Here is a 21,027-nt window from a genome sequence, read left to right as displayed (position 1 = left end):
TAAAACTTAAAGGCAGGTCAGCAGGAACTCTAGCTGCAAGGGCTGCACGAGCTGACATCATTAGCGATGACAAAGGCTTGGAGTCAGGCAGCAAGTCTTAGTACCAGATAGAGGTGGTCATACCAAGATGAACGTGAAGCCTCTGCAAAGGGTGTAGGTGTAAGTGTGTGCCTAGTACAAGATTAACCTGTTTTTGGTAAAATCTGTCTGTAATGTGACATGATAGGGAGATATTAGGAACTTTGGTCCAGTAATGGGGTCCAATATATAGCAGGCAATTTAGGGGTTAAAAAGACTGCTAGGAGCAGAGTCAGAGGGATACACCAACAGCCTGAGTTACCTTGCCTCATTCAGACTTTACCTCATTAGTGAGAATACACATGATGATCCATTCAAGAGCCACTGTCATTTCGGACAACCTTGTTTGACCAGCCATCATCCCATCACAGAATCTGATACCCTATTTGTCCAGCAATGTTAGTTGCATAGTTATGCATAAATGGCATAGTTCTGTTCTTTCGTATAAACAGGAATGGGCATTCAACCAACTCAGGAGCTAAGATACTGAACCAGATGCATAACGTTTTTAAGTTTTAAGACTGTGCGAAAAGATCAATCCATTCCGGGAGTGATAATACATGAAATACGGCTTGGTTATTTTGTAAACAAACTTTGTTAAAACAAAAGAAAAGGAAACAGTTTTAAAACTTTTATTTCAATTCTATACATACTGTTTCTTAACCATAACACATTAGTTCCCATTAAACCACGCAAAGAACAAAGACAAGTACAGCACAGGAACAGGCCCTTCGGCCCTCCAAGCCTGCCCTGACCATGCTGCCCATTTAAACTAAAATCTTCGACACTTCCGGTGTCCATATCCCTCTATTCCCATCCTATTCATGTATTTGTCAACGTACCCCTTGCACGTCACTATCGTCCCTGCTTCCACCACCTCCTCTGGCAGCGGGTTCCAGGCACCCACTACCCTCTGTTTAAAAGAACTTGCCTCGTATATCTCCACTAAACCTTGCCCCTCGCACCTTAAACCTTTGCCCCCTAGTAATTGACCCCTCTACCCTGGGAAAAAGTCTCTGACTATCCACTCTGTCTGTGTCCCTCATAAATTTGTAGACCTCTATCAGGTCACCCCTCAACCTCCTTCGTTCCAGTGAGAACAAACCAAGTTTATTCAATCTCTCCTCATAGCTAATGCCCTCCATACCAGGCAATATCCTGGTAAATCTATTCTGCACCCTCTCTAAAGCCTCCACATCCTTCTGGTAGTGCGGCGACCAGAATTAAACATTATACTCCAAGTGTGGCCTAACTAGGGTTCTGTACAGCTGCAACATGACTAGCCAATTTTTATACTCTATGCCCCAGCCAATGAAGGCAAGCATGCCGTATGCCTTCTTGACTACCTTCTCCATCTGTGTTGCCCCTTTCAGTGACCTGTGGACCTGCACTCCTAGATATGTCTGACTGTCAATACTCTTGAGGGTTCTCCATTCACTGTATATTCCCTACTTCTAATAGACCGTCCAAAATGCATTACCTCACATTTGTTCTGATTAAATTCCATGTGCCATCTCTCCGCCCAAGTCTCCAAACGATCTAAATCCTACTGTATCCTCTGACAGTCCTCAATGCTACCTGCAATTCCACCAACCTTTGTGTCGTCCGCAAACTTACTAATCAGACATAACAACATAGAACAACATAGAACAAAAAGTGCAGAAGGAGGCCATTCAGCCCATCGAGTTTGCACCGACCCACTTAAGGCCTCACTTCCACTCTATCCCGGTAACCCAATAACCCCTCGCCTTTTTGGTCCCCAAGGGCAATTTATCATGGCCAATCCACCTAACATGCACGTCTTTGGACTGTGGCAGGAAACCGGAGCACCCAGAGGAAACCCACGCAGACACGGGGAGAACGTGCTGACTTCGCACAGACAGTGACCCAGCGGACCTGGGACCCTGGCGCTGTGAAGCCACAGTGCTATCTACTTGTGCTACCGTGCTGCCAGTTACATTTTCCTCCAAATCATTTATATATACTACGAACAGCAAAGGTCCCAGCACTTATCCCTGTGGAACACCACTAGTCACAGCCCTCCAATCAGAAAAGCACCCTTCCATTGCTACTTTCTTCCTTTTATGACATAGCCAGTTCTGTATGCATCTTGCCAGCTCACCCCTGATCCCGTGTGACTTCAACCTTTGTACCAGTCTGCCATGCGGGACCTTGTCAAAGGCCTTACTGAAGTCCATATAGACGACATCCACCATCCTACCTGCATCAATCATCTTTGTGACCTCCTCAAAAAACTCTATCAAGTTAGTGAGACACGACCTCCCCTTCACAAAACCATGCTGCCTCTCGCTAATACATCCACTTGCTTCCAAATGGGGATAGATCCTGTCTCGAAGAATTCTCTCCAGTAATTTCCCTACCACTGACGTAAGGCTCACACATCCAATAAACATACAGCTCTCATTCCACTTGCATAGGCAGGCAAAGATGATACTTGTATTTACGAAGCAATTCTATGCTGTCAGTCAAGGGGCTGAATTCTCCGTTTTTGGGACGAAGTCCCCACGCCGTTGGGAAAACTGGTCTTTTACGCCAGGAAAACTGGCGTCAAAAGTCCACCGAATTCCCGTTTTGCTGGGGGCTAGCAGACAGCCATTGTAGAGCTTGCAGCTCTAGCTGCCGATACGGTCCCCAGCACATCTGGATCAGAGGCCGCACCATGCTCCGTGGCGGACTCAGCCCACGGACCTGGACTGGCAAAATAGTGCCCCGCATCAGCCGCTCCCGCGCCCCGGACCACCCGCATACATTGCCCCCAGCCCCGAATGAAGCCATCCCCCGCCTGTGGCGGCCCTGGACTGAGTCCACAGCCACCTCCCGAGGATCCCAGATGGCGGGAACATGAGAGATCCATGCCATCGGGAATTCGGCCGGTCGGGTACGTAGCATCCCGGGGCGGACTTCAGGCAATGGCCTGAGGCAATGGATACTCGGCACGGCGTACTCCACGAGTACGCCAATTTTTCGGGGTGGAGAATTGAAGAACTGGCGCCGCTCACTATTTTGTGCGCCAAGGGGGATTCTCCGCCCCTTCGCCGAACGCGATTTCGCCGTCAGGGGGTGGAGAATCCAGCCCAAGTTTTTTTGGAACCCCTTTCGAAAGTCTGCAGTATGGAGCAGTTTCCTTCATGACTTCTCTGGGTGACCTCCACAGCCTTCTGCTGTCACTGCACAAACCCGCATTCTTTCTCTCTCTCGCTCTAATATCCCCCTCACCCCCTCATGGCTGGATGAGTCAAGAACTAGGGTTACAGCCTCAGAATAAGGGGCAGGCCATTTAAGACTGAGATGAGGAAGGATTTCTTCACGCAGAGGATAGTGAATCTTTGAAATTAATAATTTAGAGGCCTGTGGAATTTCAATCAGTGAGAATGTTCAAGACAGAAATTGATAGGTTTTGAGATCCTAATGACATCAAAGAATATGGAGATAGTGTGGGAAAATGGCGGAAGAGGTGAATGATCAGCCATGATCTGTTTGAATGGCAGTACAGGTTAGACAGACTCCTACGCCTGTGTTCCTAAAATGTGTCAGGATGGCTCTGGGTCATATTAATAATGTGAGATAGGAAATAGACTGTCAGGATGGATGTCCCTGGGACAATGGATTACAATGGCATGTTTCTGTGTCTATATTTCTATGATTTTATTATGTGTTAATGTAAGTTTGTTGTAGATACATGTCTGCACTGGCTTTTCTTGTGGAGGATTTGTTCCCGCCTCCCCACAACCATCACAGCCCTTAGGCATCAGGACACCTCCATTTTCCTGTCATTTCTACCAGTATCCCATTGGATTTCAGTGGGGAAACCTCAAATCTCAGGAGACACACATCCAGATAAAAGATTATCTTCTTATAACTCCTGTCAGTGTGGTTATTCATTCTTGCTCTTCTTATTGCTGCTTCTTCTCGTAATCCATGTTGCATTTACTTCCAGATTCGAAAGAGGCCAAGAGGACACCTTCAACATGGTGATTGCGGATATTGCCCCCCTCCGGAAAATAAGGATTCGCACTGACATCAAAGGATATCGTCCCGACTGGTTCCTGGATAAGGTAATGCTGAGGTCACACCCTTAGTCCAGAACTGAAGAGAAGGCAGGAGGAAAGGAAAGTGGGATCACGGTGGGAGTTTTTTTTTCTTTTTCGTTCATGGGATGTGGGCATCGCTGGCTGGACCAGCATTTATTGTTCATGGGATGTGGGCGTCGATGGCTGGGAGAGCATTTATTGTTCATGGGATGTGGGCGTCTATGGCTGGGAGAGCATTTATTGTTCATGGGATGTGGGCGTCGATGGCTGGGAGAGCATTTATTGTTCATGGGATGTGGGCGTCGATGGCTGGGAGAGCATTTATTGTTCATGGGATGTGGGCGTCGCTGGCTGGGAGAGCATTTATTGTTCATGGGATGTGGGCGTCGCTGGCTGGACCAGCATTTATTGTTCATGGGATGTGGGCGTCGCTGGCTGGGAGAGCATTTATTGCCCATCCCTGAGGTTAAGAGTCAACCACATTGTTGTGGGATACAGTGAGCTACTGGGGCTGGAATTCCGGCCGTTGGGATTTTCCGCTGGCAGCGCACCCCCACCTGCGGGTTTCCCGCAGCGTTGTTTTTAATAGGAAATCCCATTTTCAAATGGTGGACACAGAGAATCCCGCCGAACGGTGCACCACCAATAAAAATGCGGACAAGAATCCTGTCCACTATTTCCTCTGGTAGGAAAGTTGAGAACAAATGAGCATAATTTTTTTAATTGGAGCGAGGCCATTCAGGAGTGACATCAGGAAGACCCTATTCACCCAAAGGACAGTGAAGATCGACAACTCCAGTTATTGAGGTCAATTGAAATTTTCAAAACAGAGTGCCAGATTTTTGTTCAGCCGAGGTATTAAGGGTTATTAAGGCAGGTGGATGGAGTTAAGATCGTGGGCGGGATTTACCAGCTGTTCCCAGCGGTGGAGGGGGTGAACAATGGGAAACCTTGTTAACAGGGGCGGGACCAGAAGATTCCGCTTTTGGCCAATGGCAGGCCGCCTCCATTGCTCTAAAACACACTGTAGGCGGGCCGGGGGGCTGGGGGGGGGGGGGGGGGGGGGGGGGGGGCGTCGGTGAAAATCCCATGTCCTAATTGAATAGGAAAACATGGCTGATTGGCCTACTCCTGTACTTGTGCTCCCATGCCTTGAGTTCTACCACGGCCACAATCACAGTCAATGACTGACATTAACTCTGACCAGGATGCTATGAGCACGATGGACTGAATGGATTTGAACACGGAATTTTGGGATAGATTTCATGGAGCTGGCAGGAGACAATGGCATTTGAGGTCCTCAATGGGGGTGATCAGATAATTCTGGAGGAAGGAATGGGTCAGGGGACATTTCTGAGAATGGGTTGGTGACAACAGATTTGGTTTCTGAGATTTGCAGATGTGAAAGTTGGGTTTGCTGAGTTCAATATGAGTCAATGTCTGCTGATGCTGTGCTCAGCACGATAAAGTGTAGCAAAAGCAGATGGGTGGGTAATGTTTAATATATAACCATTACTGCTTACCGTAACTTTTGAAAAACACTTTAAGGCTTCTTTATAGATCAGGAAATTCCAGGTTTGATCCCTTTTAATTGCGGCCATAGCAGTTTGGGTACTGCAATTCCAGCATATTGGATTAGGCTGGCAAATCTCAGCTCATTCTGATCACGGTGCTGCAAACTGAGGAAGTGGACAACCATACAAATCAAATGGGGAAAAGTTTACATGCAGCCAGTTGACAATCCCTGTCAAGCCTTATAGATAAACAATGGTGACTTGGACAAGTTACCACAGCACAATCAGTACTTGTCAAACTGCATCACAATAAGAGGTTAAAATGATTCTTGAAGAGAAAAAGCTTCTGTCCTGAAGTTACGGTGTGGTACAATGCTGAGGCACCCCGAACATTGTGAAGAGGGGCTGTTCCCCCTCTGTGTGCCCGGGCAACGACACAGGCCACGAAAACAAAAAGGGTTTTAGTGCTGAGTCTATTCCTAAACCGTCAGGTTCTTTATAAAAGAGGTTTTCAAAGGCAGACAAACAAGGCTACTATAGAGTGGGAACTGATTGAAAGACCTCCTCGGATGGTGAAGAGGAGAAATCGTGGAACGTAGATTATGATCCAAAGTTACATGGAAAGTCATTGCAAGTAGGATTTCTGATTGGAAAAAATTGAATAGACTTAGGGCGCAATCTAACGGAAAAGTTTCTATGTGTGGTACCGAGCAGGAATTGCCGGGTGCTTCCCGACCCGGCGAGACCACTCCCGGTATCTAACGTCAATTAGGGTCAGTAATGATGCCCCACGGACTTCACGTCGGAACTAACTGTCCCGCCAGCTGATTTACCTGGACCTTGCCCGGCAGCACCCCGCAAACGGGGGGGGGGGGGGGGCAGCTCTTAAACCATTCCCACAGATCAAACCCCAGAGAGCATGCAGCCATGCCACCGCACAGATCAGCTCCGCAAGGGGGCGACAGGTCACCCACAGGGCATCCAGTACCGCCTGGGAGGCAGTGGCGGCAGCCGCCGTCAGCGCGGCGAGTGTCGCACGGAGGAGTGCCACCCAGTGCCGCAAGAAACAAAATGGCTGCCACCCGTCCACGATGCCCGTCCTGTGGAGAGGTAGAGTGGGTGGAGTTTGAAATCATGTGGAGGGTGACACGATTTTCGCGGTTCAGGACAATATACAGGTCCCGACCAGATTTGGGGGGGGTACAGCCGCCATCAGGAAGATCCCAGTGGCATGGCCATTCTGCCCTTATTTGCCATTATGATCCCGTCCCTCGCAAGATCACTCTGAGGCATAAACACATCAGGTGGACAATCTTGAATGTAAATTTCATAAATGCCCCTTCATAGCCGCCCTGGCTTGGCTGACACAATTCTGCCAAGGAACAGAAGAACAAAGAACAAAGAAAAGTACAGCACAGGAACAGGCCCTTGGGCCCTCCAAGCCCGTGCCGATCATGCTGCCCGACTAAACTACAATCTTCTACACTTCCTGGGTCCGTATCCCTCTATTCCCATCCTATTCATGTATTTATCAAGATGCCCCTTAAATGTCACTATCGTCCCTGTTTCCACCACCTCCTCCGGCAGCGAGTTCCAGGCAACCACTACCCTCTGTGTAAAATACTTGCCTCGTACATCTACTCTAAACCTTGCCTCTCGCACCTTAAACCTATGCCCCCTAGTAATTGACCCCTCTACCCTGGGGAAAAGCCTCTGACGATCCACTCTGTCTACGCCCCTCATAATTTTGTAGACCTCTATCAAGTCGCCCCTCAACCTCCGTCGTTCCAGTGAGAACAAACCGGGTTTATTCAACCGCTCCTCATAGCCAATGCCCTCCATACCAGGCAACATCCTGGTAAATCTCTTCTGCACCCTCTCTAATTCCTCCACATCCTTCTGGTAGTGTGGCGACCAGAATTGAACACTATACTCCAAGTGTGGCCTAACTAAGGTTCTAAACAGCCGCAACATGACTTGCCAATTAGAACATAGAACATAGAACAGTACAGCACAGAACAGGCCCTTCGGCCCTCGATGTTGTGCCGAGCAATGATCACCCTACTCAAACCCACGTATCCACCCTATACCCGTAACCCAAACAACCCCCCCTTAACCTTACTTTTTAGGATACTACGGGCAATTTAGCACGGCCAATCCACCTAACCCGCACATCTTTGGACTGTGGGAGGAAACCGGAGCACCCGGAGGAAACCCACGCACACACGGGGAGGACGTGCAGACTCCGCACGGACAGTGACTCAACCGGGAACCGAACCTGGGACCCTGGAGCTGTGAAGCATTTACGCTAACCACCATGCTACCATGCTGTGCCCCAGCCAATGAAGGCAAGCATGCCGTATGCCTTCTTGACTACCTTCTCCACCTGTGTTGCCCCTTTCAGTGACCTGTGGTCCTGTACACATAGATCTCTCTGACTTTCAATACTCTTTAGAGTTCTACTATTCACTGTATATGCCCTACCTGAATTAGACCTTCCAAAATGCATTACCTCACATTTGTCTGGATTAATCCATAAGATCCCATCAGGCCCTGGGGACTTATCTACCTTAATATTTTTCAAGGCGCCCAACACCTCATCTTTTTGGTTCTCAATGTGACCCAGGCTATCTACACACTCTTCTCCAGACTCAACATCCAATTCTTTCTCTTTGGTGAATATAGATGCAAAGTATTCATTTAGTACCTCGCCCATTTCCTCTGGCTCCACACATAGATTCCCTTGCCTATCCTTCAGTGGGCCAACCCTTTCCCTGGCTACCCTCTTGCTTTTTATGTACATGTAAAAAGCCTTGGGATTTTCCTTAACCCTATTTGCCAATTACTTTTCGTGACCCCTTCTCACCCTCCTGACTCCTTGCTTACGTTCCTTCCTACTTTCCTTATATTCCACACAGGCTTCGTCTGTTCCCAGCTTTCTAGCCCTGACAAATGCCTCCTTTTTCTTTTTGACGAGGCCTACAATATCTCTCATTATCCAAGGTTCCTGAAATTTGCCGTATTTATCCTTCTTCCTCACAGAAACATGCCAGTCCTGAATTCCTTTCAACTGACACTTGAAAGCCTCCCACTTGTCAGATGTTGATTTACCTCAAACATCCTCCCCCAATCTAGGTTCTTCAGTTCCCGCCTAGTATTGTTATAATTAGCCTTCCCCCAATTTAGCACATTCACCCCAGGACCACGCTTATCCTTGTCCACCAGCACTTTAAAACTTACTGAATTGTGGTCACTGTTCCCGAAATGCTCCCCTACTGAAACTTCTACCACCTGGCCGAGCTCATTCCCCAATACCAGGTCCAGTACAGCCCTTTCCCTAGTTGGACTGTCTACATATTGTTTTAAGAAGCCCTCCTGGATGCTCCTTACAAACTCTTCCCCGTCTAAGCCCCTAGCACTAAGTGAGTCCCAGTCAATATTGGGGAAGTTGAAGTCTCCCATCACAACAACCCTGCTGTTTTTACTCTTTTCCAAAATCTGTCTACCTATCTGCTCCTCTATCTCCCGCTGGCTGTTGGGAGGCCTATAGTAAACCCCCAACATTGTGACTGCACCCTTCTTATTCCTGATCTCTACCCATATAGCCTCGCTGCCCTCTGAGGTGTCCTCCCGTAGTACAGCTGTGATATTCTCCCTAATCAGTAGCGCAACTCCGCCACCCCTTTTACATCCCCCTCTATCCCGCCTGAAACATCTAAATCCTGGAACGTTTAGCTGTCAATCCTGGCCTTCCCTCAACCAGGTCTCTGGAATGGCAACAACATCATAGTTCCAAGTACTAATCCAAGCTCTAAGTTCATCTGCCTTACCCGTAATACTTCTTGCATTAAAACATATGCACTTCAGGCCACCAGTCCTGCTGTTTTCAGCAACATCTCCCTGTCTGCTCTTCCTCAGAGCCATACTGGCCCTATTCCCTAGTTCTCCCTCAATGGTTTCACCTTCTGACCTATTGCTCTGGTACCCACCCCCCTGCCATACTAGTTTAAACCCTCCCGTGTGACACTAGCAAACCTCGCGGCCAGGATATTTATGCCTCTCCCGTTTAGATGCAACTCGTCCTTCTTATACAGGTCACACCTGCCCCAGAAAAGCTCCCAGTGGTCCAGATAACGGAAACCCTCCTACACCAGCTGTTTAGCCATGTGTTTAGCCGCTCTATCTTCCTATTTCTAGCCTCACTGGCACGTGGCACAGGGAGTAATCCTGAGATTACAACCCTAGAGGTCCTGCCTAGCTCCCTGAACTCCTGCTGCAGGACATCATGCCCCTTCCTGCCTATGTCGTTAGTGCCAATATGTACAATGACCCCTGCCTGTTTGCCCTCCCCCTTCAGGATGCCCGCTACACGTTCGGAGACATCCTGGACCCTGGCACCAGGGAGGCAACATACCATCCTGGAGTCTCTTTCACGTCCACAGAAGCGCCTGTCTGTGCCCCTGACTATAGAGTCCCCTATGACTATTGCTCTTTTGCGCTTTGACCCTCCCTTCTGAACATCAGAGCCAGCCGTGATGCCACTGCTCTGGCTGCTGCTGTTTTCCCCGAATGGGGCCAAATGAGCATTGTATTTAAATTATTAACTTTTAGGGGCCAGCAATGGAATCCCACTACAGATTGGAAGTGATTTCTTCGGCATACTTGAGGAGATGTAGTGATTGTGTTGACACAGGTGTAAACAAAGAAAGAACATTAAGGGCGGGGCTTTCTGGACCTTTCCATCGGTGGGCCCCTCCCGTCTTGCCAAAGTCAACCCCAGCTGTAAAAGGCAGCAGAGAATTCCCGAGAGGCAGAGTGTCCACTTTCCTAAGGGCGTAAGTGCATTGCTGACCTTTCTTGAAGCAGTGGAAGAGTGGAAATTAGATTGTAGGATCTGTAAGTGGTGAAAAGAGGGTTTGTGGTTAAGTAATGATAATGTCCTCAATGAACCTGGAAGGAATGCCTACCCTGATTTATTTTCAGTCCAGATGCATGTTTTTTTTTCACCTTTTAGGTTATCATGCTGAATCAGTCCACCATGGAAGTCACCACATTTACCTACAATGACTGGCTCTCAAAGACACGGGGCACCAAGAGGTCAACCATCTGTGAGCTGGCTGCGGTGATCGACGATGAAGAGATGGTGGAGAAAACAACCTACATCATCACTGTAAAGACCAGTGACATGTCAGGTTGGTAAGAGTCTGTTGCATTTCGGCATTAAACATTTGGTGGTCACCAGTTAGCTCAGTTTTGCCATAAGGTGTAAGAAACCATTAAATGCCTGTAACTCACTCCTGGGTATCTGTATAAGACATGTAAACTTTCAACTCAAGAGACTGTGAGTTCAAATCCCACAGTGGCAAGGTGTAAAACTGAAGTCAATAAAATATAGAGCTTTCCTGGCACACTGCTCCCAGCTGCACTGTAAGTATAAATTACTTGGTACACTTTAGTGGGGTATCGCCACCAAAAGGCTCCATCCTTAGGGGCTGGTTTAGCACAGTGGGCTAAACAGCTGGCTTGTAAGGCAGAACAAGGCCACCAGCGCGGGTTCAATTCCCGTGCCGGCCTCCGCGAACAGGCACCAAATGTGGCGACTAGGGGCTTTTCACATAACTTCATTGAAGCCTACTTGTGACAATAAGCGATTATTATTATTATTAACCTTCTGGCTCCTTGCTGTGCAGCTGCAGGTCTCTGAACACTTGCCCACTTCTGCTGACACACACCACCGCGCCAGTCGCAATGACCCGCCAATCAAAGTTCCTGGGTTAGACTCAGCTGGGTAATATTTTGGAAAGTTTAATGTCACCTCCAACAAAGAACACAGCAAAATGAAAAAGCCAACACAGCACACTAATGGTGAAAAATGACATCCACAATGTAGAGAAACACTCTACATTGTGGATTTTTGAAAAAATATTTTAATTAAAGTTTACATTTTTACACTGTGCACACAAAGAAACAGACGGTAATAGTTTACATGTTGTACCTTTTTGTTGCCCCCCCCCCCCCCCCCCCCTCCGCAACACCTGCCCTTCCCCTATTTCCTCTCTTTGCTATTTCCGGATCTTATCCTAAGCCCTTTCTTTCACCTTGGTGGTTTGTTTAGTGTTTGTCTTTTTCTCGTGGCTTAGTGTTGAATCCCCGATCCCCATGTTGGTCTCTCACTTGCTGTTTCCTCTGGTTTTTCCCCCCTCCCTATTGCCCTCCCCCCTCATTCCTGCCTGCTGTCTGTGGCCCTGGTGTGGAATTTTACCTGAGAAGCTGATAATTCCATTAAATAACTCTGGAACTGGTGCCTTCCCAATTTTTTTAACTTGTGGATTGTTTGCCTTTTATGGAGCTGATGAACAAAATGCTGGAGCTGTTGAGAATGGTTTATGGGTCCTTAAGCAAATGCAGAATACATGCATGTATTAAGTAATCATGTACTCATTTTGTTTTGACCAATAAAAATCATCGCCCCCCCCGCCAATCCTTTTTCTGTTGCTGCTGAGGACTTTCCCACACAAGATCGCTGACTTGAGTAATCCATCGGATTGGTGACATGGTTCTGCATTACCTCTCCTCCATGGTGCTGCATACAGCAGCTTTTAACAATGGTGGGCCACTATTTCCAGGGAAATTCTGTTTCCTAAATTTCCTTCTTATCAAGTGAGTTTCACATAATTGGAATGATGGGACTGATATTCTATGTGCTGAATAACCTTATGTAAAGGTGGATTCTTATTGTTTTTGTTGGTTCCCAAACATATGATGAAACAACCATAGATACATCATCATGTTTGTAAGCCAACTTAAAGGTAATTTCATAATTTCATATCTCATTTGTGAAAGTCACAGAACCACAGAATTGTCACAGCGGAGAAGACTATTCAGCCCATTAAATCTGCATCAGCTCTCCGAATGAGCAATTCACTCAGTGCTATTCCTGGCCCTGCTCCCCTTAGCCCTGCACATTCTTCCTTTGCAGGTAACAGTCCAATTCCTTTTCGAGCGCCTCATTTGAACCGGCCACCACCCTAACCACTCACTGCGTGAGAGTTTTTTCTCATGTCGCTTTTGCTTCTTTTACCACTTACTTTATATCCTGTCTTACAGCACCAGGTTAAAGTCCAACAGGTTTGTTTCAAACACTAGCTTTCGGAGCACTGCTCCTTCACTGCTCTGTCCAATGCCGACATCTCCACATCATTTATATCTGTGCCATGCAGTCCTCATCCCACAGCAAAGGACAGTCCTGTATGTAAAGCCTCCCCAGTCCCAGATGACTATAGACTTCGAAGGGGAGAGCTGATTGGTGGTGATTTAACCTGAGAATCACCACATCTCAGGCGAGGGGCAAGGTTGAGAAGGCGGGACCTTCATGACTAACCTCAGGCGTACAAGAATTGAACCTGTAAGCACTCAGTTGACAGGAACAGGGAATATTTATACTATGTTTCTATTTGGTGAACCCAGGGGCTGGAACTGATGCCAATGTATCCCTCATCATTTTCGGAGAGCATGGTGACACCGGCAGCCTGGCACTGAAGCACTCTAACAATTCCAACAAGTTTGAACGGAAATCCACAGACATTTTCAAGTTCGCAGACATGTTGAGCCTGGGGGATCTGGCTAAAGTCCGGGTATGGCATGACAACAAAGGTACGTTTAATGCTGTGAATGCGATGAAAAAGTCTTCTCATTGATTTTGCTCCTTTATTTCTTCACTATTTTGGCTTTCTTGTTACTCTCCATGTCAGGAAAGTAGGAACAAAATATGGGTGAGGCTTTCCGAGACCCTGTGCTGACATAATGGCCTGGCATGAATCTGGCAACTTATTGTAAAATCATTTTACAAGCATTTACCCTGACTCTTAGATGGGAAAATAGGATGCTGTGAATATGCAAATTTCTAATAATTGATCTACTGTGTAAAAGGCATAAATCATTGAAAATTTACCTCAATAAATTTAGATCAGTGAAAAGTCAACCCAAGAGAGATATTGAAAAGAATGTCTTTACTCAAAGGATGATATTTTACCTGAAAGAATTTTGATGGTAAGATAATTAGTGGCCTTCAAAATGTAGTGGTTTCTCTAAAGTGCGAGCTAAGCTACCAGTGGATCCTTTGGTGTTTATTTGTCCTTGAGTTTTCTAATTTATTTTTCCCCACATGACAGGTAGCGAGTTCAATTGATGTCCATTCTGTTATTATGAGGAAGGACTTGAGCTCTACTTATGTCCACTTCCCCCAGCATTGGGAAAGTGAATAGCCAACCCTTGGCCTTGGTTGGAGCTGAACACCCACATCCCATAATGCCTATCCATGTCACAGGGTGGTGAAGCCATTGGCCTCCACTGAATGTGACTTGAATCTCTTCGTTTTGGGGGTTTAACAATCTCGTAGTAAGAGAAACATCCAGAGGTGTGCGGTTATTGGTGGCTCTCAGCAATGTATTTGAATTTTTAGCTGTAATCCTGTGCACACTGGGGCTATTTTCCCACTCATGTTACCACTGTTTCAAGTGGATGCCACGAGGGAGGTGCCAGTGAGGGAGCAGTGATAACTTTCCTGAGGGGCCGTCTCCTCCCTCTCTACTGGCCCAACCTCCATCTCCTAGTCCCCATCATTGAGTAAAATCACTGAGGGTGCTTCAAGGTGCTTCATTGTATCTTCTGGTGCTATAGCCAGGTCCACTCTGCAGCATTACCCAAATTCCTCCTTTATCATGGTGGCCTCCCTTTGGATTTACACACTTAATAAGCCCGTGCCCTCCGTCACCCCCAAACCAAGTCACTGCTCCAGCAAGTGTTCTTGACCATGAAGGACCCTGGGATGACTCACCTCTGCTTTCCCCTGATTCCTGTCATTGAATCCCTTCATTCCTCTCAACAGAGATCATAGAATTTACAGTGCAGAAGGAGGCCATTGGGCCCATCATGTCTGCACCGGCCCTTGGAAAGAGCAGCTTCCTTAAGCCCAGGCCTCCACCCTTTCCCCGTAACCCAGTAACCCCACCTAACCTAACTTTTTTGTGGACACGAAGGGCAATTTATCACGACGAAGCCACCTAACCTGCCCATCTTTGGACTGTGAGAGGAAACCGGAGCACCCGGAGGAAACCCACGCAGTCACGGGGAGAACGTGCAGACTCTGCACAGACAATAGCCCAAGCTGGGAACCGAACCTGGGACCCTAGAGCTGTGAAGCAACTGTGCTAACCACTGTGCTACCATGCTGCCCCCAGATTAAGAATACCTCACAAGGTGAATAGTGTTTCTCACCAGACACATTTTGCTTTTGCAACAATGGAACTGTGTCAGATATAGACTGCTATCAGCCCAATATTTGCTTCATAATAAAGAACAACTGTTCCAATATATAATTATAGCCTCCCATTTTTCCTTAAATCAGAGCTACTTTAGAGCTCAATGGATCCAATTCCCTCCCACAACCTCTCTCACACCCTTGACCTGGGGCTGGTTTAGCACAGGGCTAAATCGCTGGCTTTTACAGTAGACCAAGGCAGGCCAGCAGCACGGTTCAATTCCCGTACCAACCTCCCCGAACAGGCGCCGGAATGTGGCGACTAGGGGCTTTTCACAGTAATTTCATTTGAAGCCTACTCGTGGCAATAAGTGATTTTAATTTTTCATTTTCTGTGGCGAGAACCAGAGGATAGAACAAAGGTTCTCCGTTTCCCAGTTTTATATCCCCAGAGTCTACCTCACTGAGATCTGAGCTTCTCCAGATACACACAGCAAGGATGAGAATGACAAGGCGAGAAAATGCTAATCAGCCTGTGCTGCTTTATCTATTAAAAATCCAAATATTATCTGCCCTACAGGACCGGGAGCTGGCTGGCACTTAGATTATATTGAAGTAAAGGATGAAGCCATGGAGGAAACATTCCGATTCCCCTGTGACCGCTGGCTCGCCAAGAGTGAGGACGACGGGCAGATCATTCGTGAACTTCCCTGCGCCAATAATGACTTCTTGGACCTTTCAGACCGCACACGTACGTTTGAATTATGAACATCCTGTACTTAAGAGGTTTTAGATACAATAAAATGATGCAACACCTATAACCAGCATCATTTCAGACTAGCTCTCACCCCTGCCTCTGTTGGATAAATGGACTGTCTCGTGACCAGAGGTTCCTGCTCAAACCCAGTCTGTGCTGGGTTGCTGTTGTGGTTTGTGAATCCGGTGGAATGGGTTTCAATCTGTCTCATTGCCTCCATCAAGCTCACTTTTGACAGTTGTCAAAGATTAAAAAACATGGGGTCAGGGGTGAACTAGCTGGATGGATTCAGAACTGGCTTGGCCATAGAAGACAGAGGGTAGCAGTGGAAGGGTGTTTTTCCAAATGGAGGTCTATAACTAGAGGTGTTTCGCAGGGATCAGTCCTGGGACCTCTGCTGTTTGTAACATATATATAAATGACTTGGAAGAAAACGTAGCTGGTCTGATTAGCACGTTTGCGGATGATACTACGATTGCAGGAGTTGCAGATAGTGATGAAGATTGTCAGAGAATACAACAGGCTATAGATAGGCTGCAAAATTGGGCAGAGAAATGTCAGATGGAATTTAACCCAGGCAAATGCGAGGTGATGCATTTTGGTAGATCCAATTCAGCTGGGAGCTATAAAATAAATGGCAGGACCATCAGCAACGTCGAAAGATCTCAGGGCCCATAGATCCTTAAAAGTTGCAGCACAAGTGGAAATGGTGGTAAAGAAAGCATATAGCATGCTAGCCTTCATAGGACGGGGTTTCGAGTATAAAAGCTTGAAAATTATGTTACAGTTATGTAGAACATTGGTTAGGCCACATTTGGAATACTGTGTCCAATTCTAGTCACCACATTACCAGAAGGATGTGGAGGCTTTGGAGAGAGTACAGAAAATGTTTACCAGGATGTTACCTGGTACGGAGTGTATTAACTATGAGGAGAGATTGAATAAACTTGGATTGTTCTCCCAAGAGAGGAGGCTGAGGGACGACCTGATAGAAGTTTATAAAATTATGAGGGGTATAGATTGGGTGAACAGTTGGAGGCTTTTTCCCAGGGCAGAAATGACAATTACAAGGGGGCACAAGTTCAAGGTGAGGGGGAGAAAGGTTCAGTGAAGATGTGCGGGGGAAGTTTTTTGCACAGGTGGTGGTGGCCTGGAAGTGACTTACCTGGATAGGTACATTAACAGACAAGGTATAGAAGGACACAGGTGTTTGGTCTAGATAGGACTCGTGATTGGCGCAGGCTTGGAGGGCAGAGGGGCCTGTTCCTATGCTGAGATCAGGGACGCGATCTATAGACTTCATCGCACCTGACCCGAGACGCATCAAGGTCGGTAAATCTCACGTGAAGCCGGCCTCGTCACGCTTTGCGAGATCTAACGAGACCTGGATCCTGTCCATTGAAGTTGAGATTCAGATTTGCATATTCAAGTGAGCAGTTAGTCTCACATGAATATGTCTACGCTACGCCGAATCTACCCTGAACCCAGGATCGAACAGCGTCGCCTCGGAGACCCTGAGAAATGGTGCCCCGATCTCTTCCTGCACTGGCGAGCCAAGTCTCACTAACTTGATAGAGTTTTTCGAAGAGGTCACAAAGATGATTGATGCAGGTAGGGCAGTGGATGTTGTCTATATGGACTTCAGTAAGGCCTTTGACAAGGTCCCACATGGCAGACTGGTACAAAAGATGAAGTCACATGGGATCAGAGGTGAGCTGGCAAGATGGATAAGAACTGGCTATCATCCAGAGAGTAGCAATGGAAGAGTGCTTTTCTGATTGGAGGGCTGTGACTAGTGGTGTTCCACGGGGTTCAGTGCTGGGACCTTTGCTGTTTGTAGTATATATAAATGATTTAGAGGAAAATGTAACTGGGCAGCACGGTAGCACAAGTGGATAGCACTGTGGCTTCACAGCGCCAGGGTCCCAGGTTCGATTCCCTGCTGGGTCACTGTCTGTGCAGAATCTGCACGCTCTCCCCGTGTCTGTGTGGGTTTCCTCCGGATGCTTCGGTTTCCTCCCACAGTCCAAAGACATGCAGGTTAGGTGGATTGGCCATGTTAAATTACCCTTAGTGACCAAAAAGGGTAGGAGGGGTTATTGGGATACGGAGATAGGGTGGAAGTGAGGGCTTGAGTGGGTCGGTGCAGACTGGATGGGCCGAATGGCCTCCTTCTGCACTGATTAGTAAGTTTGTGAATGAAACGGTTGGTGGAATTGCAGATAGCGATGAGGACCGTCAGAGGATACAGCAGGATTTTAGATCATTTGGAGACTTGGGCGGAGAAATGGCAGATGGAGTTTAATCCGGACAAATGTGAGGTAATGCATTTTGGAATGTCTAAAATAGGTAGGGAATATACAGTGAATGGTAGAACTTTCAAGAGTATTGACAGTCGGAGAGATCTAGGTGTACAGGTCACTGAAAGGGGCAACACAGGTGGAGAAGGTAGTCAAGAAGGCATACGGCATGCTTTCCTTCATTAGCCGGGGCATTGTGTACAAGAATTGGCAAGTCATGTTGCAGCTGTATAGAACCTTAGTTAGGCGACACTTGGAGTATAGTGTTCAATTCTGGTCGCCACAGTACCAGAAGGATGTGGAAGCTTTAGAGAGGGTGCAGAATAGATTTACCAGGATGTTGCCTGGTATGGAGGGCATTAGTTATGAGGAGAGGTTGAATAAACTCGGTTTGTTCTCACTTGGATGACGGAGGTTGAGGGCCGACCTGATAGAGGTCTACAAAATTATAAGGGGCATAGACAGAGTGGATAATCAGAGACTTTTGCCCAGGGTAGAGGGGTCAATTACTAGGAAGCATAGGTTTTAGGTGCGAGGGGCAATATTTAGAGGATATGTACGAGGCCAGTTTTTTTACACAGAGGGTAGTGGGTGTCTGGAACTCGCTGCCGGAGGAGGTGGTGGAAGCAGGGACGATAGTGACATTTAAGGGGCATCTTGACAAATACATGAATAGGATGGGAATAGAGGGATACGGACCCTGAAAGTGTAGATTTTTGTTTAGACGGGCAGCATGGTCGGCGCAGGCTTGGAGGGCCAACGGGCCTGTTCCTGTGCTGTACTTTTCTTTGTTCTTTGGAATGGGACTAAGAGCAACCTCGAGGGGCATTCCTCAGCAAGGGTGATGTACTCCTGTTACGTATTGTCTTTTCAGTTCTAGAACTGTGGTTTCTATGGAGGTATCATACTAGCGGCTGCACTGCGGATACAGCTTTCATTCGAATTGAAAACACAAGGGGTGGGATTCTCTGGTTCCCCATTGTGTTTCTCAATGGCACAATGCTCCTGGTGACAAGATTCTATCTTCCTGCCGCTTGACAATGGGATCTCCCATTGTAACCACCTGATGCTCGGGAACTCCACAGGCGTGGGTGCACTGCCGGCGGGAAAAGTTAATCACAACGACTGGAGAATTCCGGCCAAGGAATTCTCCTGTAACTTCCCAGCCCAGCAGAACTGCTTCACAGCTAATAATGCAAGCAAGTGCAGTGTTGGAGAACTCACAGGCTGGCTGGCTGCTGAAGAGGGATGTTCCCTCATTTAGTGAACATTACTCATCAGATCACTTTCTCCTTCCCACCCCATAGGCTATGAAATCGTCACAGAGACGAGCGATAGGGACGATGCAGAGACAAAGGAAAATGTCTGGGTTTTGTTTGAAGGGAAGAAAGGAAAATCCAAAGAGTTCGTACTGGAAAACTCCTCCAAGAAAAAAAGGTTCCTGAGGTAGGTTTACCGATACCTTAAGGCAATAATAATTACAGTGAGGTTTTACTTGAGAGTTAATATGATGTGTAGCCCACAGCATAGGAGACAACCACGGCTGAAAACAACCGGAGAAAAGAGAAGACAAATTTTGAAGCTAACGTCTAAGTGACAGAAGGTTGGAACTTTAAAGAGTTGTTAATTATGAAGGTGGAGGGCAGCACGGTGGCGCAGTGGACAGCATTGCTGCTTCACGGTGCCGAAGTCCCAGGTTCAATCCTGGCTCTGGGACACTGTCCGTGTGGAGTTTTCATATTCGCCCCATGTCTGCATGGGTTTCACCCCACAGCCCAAAGATATGGAGGATAGGTGGATTGGCCACGCTAAATTGCTCCTTAATTGGAAAAAATGAATTGGGTACTCTAAATTTTTTTTGTTAAATTGTGACGGTGGGCGAACAGAGAGATTTGAGAAACCCCGCAGTGTTGAAGTCCTGGGAAAAGATGTTAGAGTTGGAGGTCACACAGGAAGTGGCATAATAGGGAGAAGGACAGGAATGGAATACCAGAGAATTGCTGTGTGTGCCGAAGGAGGCCATTTGGCCCATTGTGTCCACATCGTGTCTCCAAATGAGCCTTGTGACTTAGTCCCATTCCCCATCTCTTTGCCCCCTACCCCTGCACATTCATTACTTGAATAGAAACACGAATGCCCTCTCGAATGCCTCAATTGAACCAGCCTCCACCACACCCAGGCGGAGCATTCCAAACCTGAGTGTGTGAAAAACCTTTTTCGCACATCACATTTGCTCCTTTTGCAAATGATTTAATGGAGGAAACAAGAAGGAAACGTTCAACTTTTTAAAAATGACTCGAATGGTAGCTCTGGCTCTTTTCCAGTGGAAAACTTTAGAATTGATTGATTGTATTAAGCAGTTGCATTTTCTTTATGTTTAGAGGGGCAAAGGACAAATTTGAATTTTCTTCAAAGAACGTCGGTGATATAGCAACAATCTGTGTCGGCCACTGCCCACGAGATGGAAAGAAATTTACCTCAAAGAATGCTGTGGAATGGCATGTTAAGGAGATTATTGTTACAGAAAAAGAGCTTGGCAACAAGTAAGTATTATCCAATTATGGAGTAGGACAACAAATCTAAACGCTGACCACTGCCGTAGGGTTTTAACTTGCACTAAGTTACAGTCCTGGAAACTGGACGCACTGGAACAGACACGACCCACTGTTCCTTCCTGGAATGATCCAAAGTGAAATTGAGTTGTAGAGTCTCAAAGTAGGCGCAAAACTGACCACAGCAGATTGCTTGCAAGGGATCATGAGGTTGAAATTGTTCCCTAAAGGAGTCCATGGTGTGATTCTCTATTTAAACGTTTCGATGTGAGACTGGGCCGAGTCCTTGAAGGCACAATCCACTTTCTTCAGCCGCCGCTTGCACCATTTTTCCAGGGTTTCTGCTGAAGTTAAGGCAGAAGATTTGGACAACTGCCTTGGAAGTTGCATCCTTAAAGGGGATCTGATGTGGGGGCTCCTTTTCCAGAAGGGTTCATGTGGCTGATATTTCAGCAGGGTGGTTGGAGAGTGCAACTCCTTTATTGTTAGGAAGAGACCCTGTTGGTGAGAGGCCA

At 47.1% G+C, this 21,027-nt stretch overlaps 1 protein-coding gene across 1 annotated transcript in view; it reads left to right on the top strand.

Moving 5' to 3' along the window:
- The window catches only part of LOC119963948 (lipoxygenase homology domain-containing protein 1-like), a 282,480-nt gene that overhangs the window by 258,722 nt on the left and 2,731 nt on the right, over window positions 1-21,027 (top strand). Inside the window, 6 exon segments of the mRNA XM_038793391.1 lie at window positions 4,037-4,154; window positions 10,659-10,836; window positions 13,112-13,297; window positions 15,484-15,654; window positions 19,268-19,406; window positions 20,342-20,503. Of these exon segments, the coding sequence (XP_038649319.1) occupies window positions 4,037-4,154; window positions 10,659-10,836; window positions 13,112-13,297; window positions 15,484-15,654; window positions 19,268-19,406; window positions 20,342-20,503 (954 nt within the window).

Source organism: Scyliorhinus canicula, chromosome 3 (assembly GCF_902713615.1).
Source record: "Scyliorhinus canicula chromosome 3, sScyCan1.1, whole genome shotgun sequence".
Lineage (NCBI taxonomy): Eukaryota > Metazoa > Chordata > Chondrichthyes > Carcharhiniformes > Scyliorhinidae > Scyliorhinus > Scyliorhinus canicula.
The sequence above is the reverse complement of the archived record's forward strand: the minus strand, read 5'-3'. Positions and strand labels throughout refer to the sequence as shown.